This window comes from Raphanus sativus, unplaced genomic scaffold, assembly GCF_000801105.2.
Source record: "Raphanus sativus cultivar WK10039 unplaced genomic scaffold, ASM80110v3 Scaffold1789, whole genome shotgun sequence".
Lineage (NCBI taxonomy): Eukaryota > Viridiplantae > Streptophyta > Magnoliopsida > Brassicales > Brassicaceae > Raphanus > Raphanus sativus.
Window position 1 is genome coordinate 1 of NW_026617098.1, and position 12,318 is coordinate 12,318.

The 12,318-nt window shown below is 42.0% G+C and overlaps 1 protein-coding gene across 1 annotated transcript; it reads left to right on the forward strand.

Annotated features, from left to right (window-relative positions):
* The first annotated feature begins 96 nt into the window (after nt 1-96).
* Nucleotides 97-4,948, forward strand: LOC130504765 (uncharacterized). The gene is made up of 6 exons (XM_056999394.1): nt 97-318; nt 1,473-3,486; nt 3,835-3,972; nt 4,015-4,185; nt 4,669-4,791; nt 4,899-4,948. Exons 1-6 carry the CDS (start codon nt 97-99, stop codon nt 4,946-4,948), a joined length of 2,718 nt encoding a protein of 905 aa, XP_056855374.1.
* The last annotated feature ends 7,370 nt before the right edge of the window (nt 4,949-12,318 follow it).

Genomic DNA, 12,318 nt, shown 5'->3' on the forward strand with positions numbered 1-12,318 from the left:
TACCTCAGTAAAAATAAGTTACCGTGTGGTAACTATTTGAACTGAGGTAAAATGGCTTTGTGAAGAAGTGAAGAGTGAGGAACAAGTAATATGATCATGGACCAGCATGCTGATCAACATGAAGAGTTCCAACTAGCTAAAGAAGATGGAAAGCCTAAAGATGGTACAACCAAAGAAGATGATGCCTTAGTCATTTCCAATGGCCCCATAACTCGATCCAAAGCTAAGATACTCAAGGAAGCTATTGGAGGATCAATCAAGAAGTGTTTGATGCATGAAGAAAATCTTGAAGGAAGCTTGATACTTCAAGATGCACTTGTTACCATCCAAGCTATCTCACCATCAAGCTGAGCGTTGTCTAGGCTAGCAAGCTATGTGTGCTCTTTTTCCCTATCTTTGTTTTTGTCCCAATGGGTTTTGCAAAGATAGGTTTTTAACGAGGCCATAGTCTTGCTGCTCAAAACTCCTAGATGATGCTCTCGGACCAACCACATGAAGAACCTTATGTTATGTTTTATTTCTCTAAGTATTTATGTCTTTTATTTCGAAAACCCTATCTATGTTGTGTCTTTATTTCTACATTAACTAAAGGAGCCTGTTCCTTTTAGTTTGAGTTGATTGGAGCCTGTTCCAAGTCTCTCACTATATATATGTGTGTGCCGCAACCCTAGTAATCTATCAAGTCTTCTTTTATCTAAAAACCTTTGAGTTTTCTTCTCCCTTGCCTTGTCGTAAGAGAGTGTCTGGTGTGTAGTATCCAGTCTGTTGGTGTGTAATATCCAACGCCCAAGGACCTTAGAGAGGTGTGTAATATCCGATCTATTGTCTAGGAGTATCAAGAAGCCTTCCCATAGCCTCTTGTGTCACCATTCGATCCACCACCTTGATAAGCTTGAGTCCTTGACTCGTTTAAGCAAGGATCTATCCATATCCATCCAGAGAAACATCCTAGGGGTTCATTAAGTGGTATCAGAGCACTCTGGAAGGGGAGTTTCGATTTCTCTTATCATTTTCATCCGATCTGTTCATCACCATTCATATCATTGATAGATCTGTGTTCTTGAGTTGTTGATTCACTAGATCTGCTTCTTTTCATCATTATATCTGATAGATCTATTGTTTTCGTGATCACTATTGATAGATCTAAGAGTTTCAATCAAGTTTTCATTAAGAACTTTTCAACTTCTCATCAATCTCGTTTCAAGTTTTCAAAATCCGAAAGTTCTATTGTGTTTGTGAATCTCGATCTGTTGTTAGAAGTAATAGATCCTTATCTGTTTCATCTCATTTCGTCATCTGTTAGAATCTGATCTGTGTTGTTGTATTTCGAAACTGAAAAGGAATTCAAATCGTTGCGTATTGATCAAGTATCCTTTGCCGCCTTGTTTTAAAATTTTCTTGTTTCCTTATTTGAATCCTTTGTGTTTTAATTTCTTTGAACTGCTTACTTGTTCAAATCTTTTGTGAATCAGGAAGCAATGGGATCCGAGGATGATGAGGCAACTCTTATGAGGAGAAACAAGCTATTACAAGAAGCAATCACCAAAGATATCCTTGCAGCCATGGAGAAGTTGTTGGAGGATAAACTCGATCAAAGGCTATCTGACAGACAAGACCAGAATGCTGAGCAGAGACGTGAGCCAAGGAGCAATAGGCATGGTCGTCGAGAGCATGCTGGATCAGAAGAGACTGATAACTTCTATGAGAGAAGTAGCCATAGCTCTGGATCAAGACACAGCAGTAGGAGATCACGACATGATCATGAGGGCAGAAGGCATAGGCGCAATGAGCTATCAGGATTGAAGCTTAAGATCCCTCCTTTCCATGGCAAGGCTGATCCGGATGCATATCTTGAGTGGGAAAAAAAGATAGAGCTTGTCTTCAATTGTCAACACTACTCTGAGATAAAAAAGGTTCAAGTTGCTGCTACTGAGTTCAATGACTATGCATTGAGTTGGTGGGATCAGTTGGTTACAAACAAAAGGCGCAATGGGGAGTTTCCTATTGAGACATGGGCTGAAATGAAGTCTTTGATGCGTAGGAGGTTTGTTCCCAGCCACTATCACCGTGATCTTCACCAAAAGCTGAGGCTTCTCACCCAAGGTTCCAAGTCTGTGGAGGAATACTATCAAGAGATGGAGTTGCTTATGTTGAGAGCTAAGATTTCCGAAGATAGTGAAGCTACCATGGCACGGTTTCTTGGTGGGCTCAACCGTGAGATACAAGACAGGGTAGAGATGCAGCACTACTTGGAGATAGAGGAGATGCTCCACAAAGCTATTTTGGTAGAGCAACAGGTTAAGAGAAGGAGCCATGCGCGTGGCAGCTATAGTTCCAGTAGATACCAGACTTCTAAGGAGGACAAACTAAGCTATCAGAAAGAGGGCAAGCCACAGCCAAAGGAAGAGTCTAAGCCTAGTAGCATCCACAGCAAGGATAAAGGTAAAGCAGAGGCTACCAGTTCGCGTGCAAGAGATGTGAAGTGCTTTAAGTGTCAAGGGCGTGGGCACTATGCTAATGAGTGTACCAACAAGAGAGTTATGGTTCTCTTGGAGAATGGCGAGTATGAATCTGAAGATGAAAGACCAGAGACTGAGCAAGAACCTTCAGAAGCAGAGTATGAAGAGAAACCAGTTCATGGTAGGCTTTTGGTTGCAAGGAGGACTCTCAGCTTGCAAAACAAATCCGAGGAGCTAGAGCAAAGAGAAAACCTGTTCTACACTCGTTGTATGGTACAAGGAAAAGTTTGTAGTCTGATAATTGATGGTGGAAGCTGTGTTAATGTTGCTAGTGAGACAATGGTGAAGAAGCTTAGCTTGAAGACTCAAAAACATCCTAGACCATACCGACTACAATGGCTCAATGAAGAAGGAGAAATGAAGGTATCCACACAAGTGTCAATTCCTTTATCCATTGGAAGATATGAAGATGAGATCCTATGTGATGTGATACCAATGGAAGCCAGTCATATCTTGCTTGGGAGACCATGGCAGTTTGATAGAAGAGTTACACACAATGGCTTTACTAACAAGCATACCTTTGAGTTCAACGGCAAGAAGACTACACTGGTACCTCTAACTCCTAAAGAAGTGCATCAAGATCAGCTACAGCTTCAGAAAAAGAAAGAAATAGATCTTAAACCAGAACCGAGCAAGCAGCACAACTTCTATGCCAAAACTGGTGACATCAAAAAATCTCTCTACTCTAATCAATCAGTTATCTTATTTGTTTTAAAAGAATCTCTTGTTAGTCTAACTGATTGCACACCGGTGTATCCGAGTGAGATGTCAACTCTTTTACAGGATTATCAAGATGTGTTTCCAGAGGATAGTCCCACCGGTTTACCACCTATACGAGGGATTGAGCATCAGATAGACTTTGTACCAGGTTCTACTCTTCCCAATAGACCAGCCTACAGAACCAACCCGGTTGAGACCAAGGAGCTACAAAGGCAGGTTGAAGAACTGATGGAGAAAGGCCACATCCGTGAGAGCATGAGTCCTTGTGCTGTTCCAGTGCTCTTGGTACCTAAGAAAGATGGAAGCTGGCGCATGTGTGTTGATTGCAGAGCAATCAACAACATAACAGTGAAGTATCGCCACCCTATTTCTAGATTAGATGATATGCTTGATGAATTGCATGGTTCTAGCATCTTTTCTAAGATAGATCTTAAGAGTGAATATCATCAAATTAGGATGAAAGAGGGAGATGAGTGGAAAACTGCTTTTAAAACTAAGCATGGGTTGTATGAGTGGTTAGTTATGCCCTTTGGATTAACCAATGCTCCTAGTACTTTCATGAGATTAATGAACCATGTTCTTAGGTCTTTTATAGGATTGTTTGTTGTGGTTTACTTTGATGATATCCTAGTTTACAGCCAGAGTCTAGAAGAGCATATAGATCATCTTAAGGCTGTCCTTGATGTTTTGAGAAAAGAGAAGCTTTTTGCTAACCTTAAGAAATGCACTTTCTGTACGGATAACTTGGTCTTCCTAGGCTTTATTGTGAGTGCAGATGGAGTGAAAGTGGATCCAGAGAAGGTGAAAGCTATACGAGAATGGCCCATCCCCAAGACAGTGAGTGAAGTGAGGAGCTTCCATGGACTTGCTGGCTTATATAGGCGTTTTGTGAGGGATTTCAGTACTATAGCAGCTCCTTTGACTGAAGTTATCAAGAAAGACATAGGTTTCAAGTGGGGAGACACACAAGAAGCTGCATTCCAATGCCTTAAAGAGAAGCTTACTAATGCCCCTCTTCTTATACTTCCTGATTTTAATAAAACTTTTGAGATTGAATGCGATGCCTCAGGAATTGGTATTGGTGCTGTTCTTATGCAGGAGAAAAGACCTATTGCATACTTTAGTGAAAAGCTTGGAGGAGCCACTCTCAACTATGCAACTTATGATAAGGAACTCTATGCTTTGGTGAGGGCCTTGCAGACTTGGCAGCATTATCTATGGCCTAAAAAGTTCGTAATCCACACTGATCATGAGTCTCTCAAGTACCTTAAAGGCCAGAACAAGCTCAGTAAGAGGCACGCCAGATGGGTAGAATTCATTGAAACCTTCCCTTATGTGATCAAATACAAACAAGGTAAGGAGAATATAGTTGCTGATGCATTATCCAGAAGGTATGCCCTCTTAAACACTCTTGATGCTAAACTATTAGGTTTTGAGCAGATTAAAGGTATGTATGAGACTGATCCTGATTTTAAAGATGCTTATAACTCTTGTGAAAAGGTTGCTGCTGGGCATTACTTTAGGCATAATGGATTTCTCTTTTATGATAATCGTTTGTGTGTGCCTAACTGTTCTTTGAGAGAGTTATTTTTCAGGGAATCTCATGGAGGAAGCCTTATGGGTCACTTTGGTGTTACAAAGACTCTTAAAACCTTGCAGGATCACTTCTTTTGGCCTCGGATGAAAAGAGATGTGGAGAGAATTTGTGAGAGGTGTGCAACTTGTAAACAAGCTAAGTCTAAGGTTCAGTCACATGGTTTGTATACTCCTCTCCCTATTCCTTATCATCCTTGGGTTGCAACAAGAGTACTGAAGCTGTGGGGTATTGTGATGCGGATTGGGCAGGTGATAGAGTTGATAGGAGATCAACAACAGGCTACTGCACGTTCATTGGAGGCAATCTAGTGACATGGAAGAGCAAGAAGCAGAAGGTGGTGTCTTGCTCTAGTGCTGAAGCCGAGTATCGTGCAATGCTCAAGCTTACCAACGAGTTGGTGTGGATCAAAGGGATCCTGAAGCATTTGGAGGTTGAGCAAGTCACACCCATGGTTATGCATTGTGACAATCAAGCTGCCATTCACATAGCTTCCAACAGTGTGTTTCATGAGAGGACTAAACACATTGAGGTGGATTGTCACAAGGTGAGGCAGATGATTGTTCTTGGGATTGTGTTGCCGTGTTATACAAGAAGTGAGGATCAGCTAGCAGATGTGTTTACAAAGGCAGCAAGGCAGAAGACAATGGAGTCCATCCACGTTAGGCTGGGCCTCATTGACTTGAGAGGTACCAACTAAATACTCCCCTGCTGGGATGTCTCTACTCTTTTTCCTCTTCAAGGTTTTGTCCCAAATGGGTTTTCCTTGTTGAGGTCTTAATGAGGGAGATTGAACAGCATTCCAAGCTTGACTTGTTCCACATGGTCAAGCTTGAGGGGGAGTGTTAAGTTGAGGCAATAAGAGTGGAGTGTGAAGGATGAAATGAGGAGACTAAGGTGGAGAGATGTTTAGAAGTGAGTTTGAGAAGAGTGTGTACGGACAGTACGGACATGTACGGACATGTACGGACTTGTACGGACCATTTCAACTCAAACCACTTTTAAACATCATTTGGAGACATTTTGGGTTGTGCAAAGTCAGGGCACAAAAGTTACCTCAGTAAAAATAAGTTACCGTGTGGTAACTATTTGAACTGAGGTAAAATGGCTTTGTGAAGAAGTGAAGAGTGAGGAACAAGTTACAAAGACTTGTGAGCAAAGAGAGGATTTAAGTGATCAAGCTTGTGACCGTTTGGATTGTGTCACTATGCTGGATAAGGTTACTATGCTGCGGAGACAGGCTGGACCAAGCTGGATACGCGGAGTGAACCTGGTCCAAGCATTTCAAAACACGCTCCTCTCCTTGAACAGTGTGGTAGTCTTAGCCACTCATTGTTGTGTAAACCCTAGTCTATTCTCTCCACCTATATATTGTAAACTCTTCTCATTAATCAAATGAAGCATTTTAAGTCTCTCATACTCTGCCTCTCAAACTCGCAAACTCATTTCTAAACATTTGGTCTCGTTAATCCTCACCTAAACACCTTAAACATCTCTAAATGTCACAAAATATCAGAAAGCTGCTAGGGAGAAAAGAAGAGGAAAACAAGTTGATACTGGAGCTGATGTTGAAGATCTTTCCTCTTCTGGTAGGAGTTCTGATGAAAACCGATCAATAAGGACCTTGTCTCAGGGCAGATCACACAGAACAGATCGTCGCAGGCCAGATGATAGTCTTGGTAACATCAAGCTCAGAGTACCAGTCTTCAGTGGTACCAGCAATCCAGACGATTTCCTTGATTGGGAAAAGAAGATAGAGTTGATCTTTGAATGTCACAACTACTCAGAGTTAAAGAAGGTTAGACTTGCAGCAACTGAGTTCAATGGTTATGCTCTTCACTGGTGGGATCAGATTACTTCAACAAGAAGAAGAACCGGAGAAGCAGCAGTGTCAGGTTGGTTTGAACTCAAGACTCTCATGAGGAAACGATTTGTTCCAAGCCACTACCACAAGGATGTTCATCAGAAACTAAGGAGGCTTACTCAAGGAACAAAGAGTGTGGAGGACTACTACCAAGAGATGGAGACGCTCATGATCAAAGCTTCTGTTGTTGAGGATTCTAATGCAACAATGGCTCGGTTCCAAGCTGGTCTCAACAGAGAACTACAAGATCGATTGGAACTACAGGATTATGAGGACATCTATGAGCTTCTTCACAAAGCCATCCTCATTGAGCAGCAACAGAAGAGAAAGAACAACTCCAAAGGTTCCTATGGCAACAACTACCGATCATATCCTGCCAAAGATGACAAGCTATCTGTGAAAAAGGAACCTGAGGATAAGGGAAAAACACCAGCTACAAGAACCAGAGATGTTAAGTGCTTCAAGTGTCATGGTATGGGACACTACGCCAATGAGTGCATCAACAAAAAGGTCATGATCATACTTGACAATGGTGAGGTGATCTCTGAAGAAGAAAAGAATGATGAGCAGGAAGAAGAAACCATAGACTACCCAGTTCGTGGACAGCTCTTGGTCACAAGGAGGTCTCTTCAAATGCAATCTCAACCAGACGACCATGACCAAAGGGAGAATCTCTTCCACACTCGTTGTACTATCTGTGATAAAGTCTGTAGTTTGATTATAGACGGTGGGAGCTGTACTAATGTTGCTAGTGAGACTCTTGTAGAAAAGCTTGGGTTGAAAACAGGAAAGCATCCTAGACCATATCCTCTCCAATGGTTGAATGAAAATGGAGTCAAGTTGATGGTCACGGAGCAAGTAATGGTTCCTATAACCATTGGTAGATACCAAGATGAGATTGTGTGTGACGTTTTGCCAATGGATTCAAGTCATATCCTGCTAGGAAGGCCGTGGCAATATGATAAAAGAGCTATCCACGATGGCTTCACCAATCGCCATTCTTTCACTCACCGAGACAAAAATATTGTTCTTGCACCTCTGTCTCCACAAGAAGTTCACCATGACCAGGTACAGCTTAAGCTCAAACGAGAAGAAGCTAGAAACAAAGAGCAATCAACTGGTGGAAAGCAAGCAAAAGGTATTCTTCTAACTGCTAAGTCTAGTGACATGAGGAAAGCGGTTCACTTGGATCAATCTATGCTCTTGTTTGTTTTCAAAGGTGCCTTACTAACTTCTTCTGACATTGCACCGGAGCTACCGAATGGTTTTGAGTTTATCTTACAGGACTATGGAGACGTTTTCCCAGAGGAAAATCCAGTAGGGTTGCCTCCTATTCGTGGGATTGAGCACCAAATTGATCTGGTTCCAGGCGCTTCACTTCCAAATAGACCCGCATACAGAACCAACCCTGATGAAACCAAGGAACTCCAAAGACAAGTTGATGAACTGATGGAAAAGGGGGCACATCCGAGAGAGCATGAGTCCTTGTGCTGTTCCTGTGCTATTGGTACCAAAGAAAGATGGGAGCTGGCGCATGTGTGTTGATTGCAGAGCCATCAACAACATCACGGTAAAGTATAGACATCATATCCCTAGACTTGATGATATGTTAGATGAACTACATGGTTCTTGCGTGTTCTCTAAGATAGATCTAAAAAGTGGTTATCATCAGATTAGGATGAAAGAAGGAGATGAATGGAAAACTGCATTCAAAACTAAACATGGCTTATATGAATGGCTTGTTATGCCATTTGGGCTCACCAATGCACCTAGTACATTCATGAGATTAATGAACCATGTCTTGAGAGCATTCTGATGTGATCATGGACCAACAACTTGATAAAGATATAGAAGAGGTGATCAAGGATAAGCAAGATGAAGATGGAGATGCCTTGGCCATTCCCAAAGGTCCCATGACTCGTGCAATGACAAGAAGACTCCATGAAGCTGTTGGAAACATACTTAAGATATCTTGGAAGCAAGAAGATTGTCTTGGTTGTAGCTTGAGCAATCAAGACACACTTACCACACTTCAAGCTGAACCTTCAAGCTGATCATCATCTAGGCAAGTGGCTTGTGTGTACTCTTTTTCCCTTAGTTGGTTTTGTCCCACTGAGTTTTCCAACTAAGGTTTTTAATGAGGCCATGAGTTCACTTTCATATCACCTAGATGATGAATCTTTGGTGCATCTCGGATGCTTTGGACCAACCACATATCTACCTTATGTTATCTTTAATCTATAGTTTTATTTCTTATCTTATGTGATGCAAACTCTTTAAATTTTAGTCTTTGGTCTTTGTTTGATTACCAAGGGAGCGTGTTCCCTTTAATGATCTCGAGAACTTGAGTCTGTTCAAGTCTTCTCTCTATTTAAACTTGTCGCAAGCTTCTTTCTAGGAATCATCTTTTAATCAAAAACCTTTGTTCTCTCTTAGACTTGTTTACGAGTTCTTGAGTGATCTTGTTGGTGTGTAGTATCCAGCAAACCCTAGGTGTCTAAGTTGGTGTGTCATATCCGATCTAGTCATCTAAAAGTGTCAAGGAGTCATTCCGCAACTCTTTGAATCAACCATCAGTCCACTACCTTGAAGATCTTGAGTCTTTGCCTCGATCTTGCAAGGATCTATCCATATCATCCAGAGAATACATCCTAGGATCTCATTAAGTGGTATCAGAGCACTCTGGATAGGGAAGTTCTCGATTTCTCAAACCCTTCAACTTCTAGTGAATCCATCGATTGATCTGTGTTCATCTTTGAGTTATTTCGCTAGATCTGATCGTTTATTTACCTATTGTTGTTGTTTGAATCAAATCCTGATAGATCTAGGAAGTTTCATCATATTTGATCTTGATCCGTTTCGATTTCGTGTGATAGAAGTTATCAAGTATTGATCTTTTCAAATCGTGTTACCTTAGATCGCAAGTTTTCTTTTTAATCAAAGTTGTTCTCTTTTAAAATTTTTCTTGAACAACTTACTTGTTTTGATTGTTTCTTTGTCTCAGGTACCAATGGGGAACGAGTCAGATGAGGAAGCAGAACTTGTAAGGAAGAGTAGACTTCTAAGGGAGGAGATGACCGAGCAGTTACAACAAACTCTAATCACTACTGTGGCTGATATGATCAAGACTAGCATCACGGGTCTTCGTGATGAGATAAGACAAGAGCTAAGACAAGCTACTGGTCAGGGCCATAGTAATGAGTCTAGGAGAGAAAGAAGAGGTCAGAGTCAACAGAATCATCCTGAACCAAGGAGAGACCGTAGAGAACATGCTGGGTCACAAGAGACTGACAACTACTATGAGCGCAGCCGGTCTGAACATAGTGGTTCTTCTTCTTCCAGAGTGAGCAGAAGGCAGAGGCGTGATCATGAAGTTAGGAGACCTAAGAAAGAAGAGCTTGGTGGAGTTAAGCTCAAAATACCTCCTTTTCATGGCAAGGTTGATCCGGATGCCTACTTGGAGTGGGAGAAGAAGATTGAGATTGTCTTCAATTGTAAGAACTATACCAACACTCAACGAATCCAACTTGCTGCAACTGAGTTCTATGACTATGCTCTGAGCTGGTGGGATCAACTGGTTACCATGAGGCGGCTTAACCAAGAATATCCAGTGGAAACATGGAGTGAGATGAAGTCTCTTATGCGCAAGAGGTTTGTACCAAGCCACTACCACAGAGATCTTCACCAGAGACTAAGAAAACTCACTCAGGGAGCTAAGACCGTAGAGGAGTACTATCAAGATATGGAGCTGTTGATGTTGAGAGCCAGTATTTCAGAAGATAGAGAAGCTACTATGTCAAGATTTCTTGGAGGGCTCAACCGAGAAATACAAGATAAGGTGGAGATGCAACACTATGTGGAAATAGAAGAGATGTTGCATAAGGCCATTCTAGTGGAGCAGCAGCTCAAGAGGAAGGGACATTCACGTGGAAGCTATGGGACTACTCGGTTCCAAAGTCCTAAGGAAGATAAGCCTAACTACCAGAAGGAGAGTAAACCTTATCAGAAAGATGACACCAAACCTAGCAACATCTACAGCAAGGACAAAGGAAAACAGGAGCTACTGGTTCCAAGACTAGAGATGTCAAGTGTTTTAAGTGTCAAGGGCGTGGGCACTATGCCAATGAGTGTACTAATAAGAAGACGATGATTCTTCTTGACACCGGGGAGTATATGTCTCAAGATGAGAAGATACACTCTGATCATGAGCAGACTGAAGAGGAATTTGAAGAAGAACCGGTCAAGGGAAGGTTGCTAGTGACAAGAAGACTCTTGAATCTTCAAACTAAGGCAGATGAGATTGAGCAGCGTGAGAACTTGTTCTACACTAGGTGTTTGGTTCAAGGGAAGGTATGTAGTCTTATCATTGATGGAGGCAGCTGCGTCAACGTAGCTAGCGAGACTATGGTCAAGAAGTTGGGTTTGCAAGTTCAGAAGCATCCAAAACCATATAGACTGCAGTGGCTTAATGAGCAGGGCGAGATGAGGGTCTCTGACCAAGTTGTGGTGCCTATAACCATAGGGAGATATGAGGATGAGGTCTTATGTGATGTGATACCTATGGAAGCAAGCCATATTCTTCTCGGACGACCATGGCAATCTGATAGACATGTGATACATGATGGCTTCACCAACAAGCACTCGTTTGAATTCAGAGGTAAGAAGACAGTGCTGGTGCCATTAACCCCTAAAGAAGTGCAAGAGGATCAGCTCCATCTACAGAAAAAGAAAGAGATTGAACTCAAAACTGATCTCAACAAGCAGCATAGCTTCTATGCCAAACAGGGAGATGTCAAACGAATTCTCTACTCTCAAAACTCTATTTTGTTGCTTGTGTTTAAAGAATCTTTGCTAACAACCACTGATCATACACCGGACCATCCGAGTGAACTAGTTTCTCTTTTACAGGAATATGCAGATGTGTTTCCAGAAGATAGTTCCAATGGCTTACCTCCAGTTCGTGGGATTGAGCATCAGATAGACTTTGTACCTGGTTCCACACTACCAAACCGACCTGCATACAGAACTAATCCAGTGGAGACTAAAGAATTGCAAAGACAAGTAGAGGAACTGATGGAGAAGGGTCATATCCGAGAGAGCTTGAGTCCATGTGCAGTACCAGTGCTTCTCGTGCCTAAGAAAGATGGTTTTATTGTGAGTGCAGATGGAGTAAAGGTTGATCCCGAGAAGATCAAAGCCATACAAGAGTGGCCAACTCCAACTACAGTGGGAGAAGTAAGGAGTTTTCATGGGCTAGCAGGTTTCTATAGGCGCTTTGTGAAGGATTTCAGCACTATAGCAGCTCCACTGACCGAGATCATCAAGAAGGATGTAGGATTCAAGTGGGGAGAAGCACAAGAAACTTCATTTCAAATCCTTAAAGAGAAGCTTACTCACTCTCCTCTTCTTATGCTTCCTGATTTTTCTAAAACCTTTGAAATAGAATGTGATGCCTCAGGAATTGGAATTGGTGCTGTATTGATGCAGGATAAAAGACCCATAGCATACTTCAGTGAGAAGCTTGGAGGAGCAACTCTCAACTATGCAACGTATGACAAGGAGTTGTATGCTTTGGTGAGGGCCTTGCAAACATGGCAACACTATCTGTGGCCTAAGGAGTT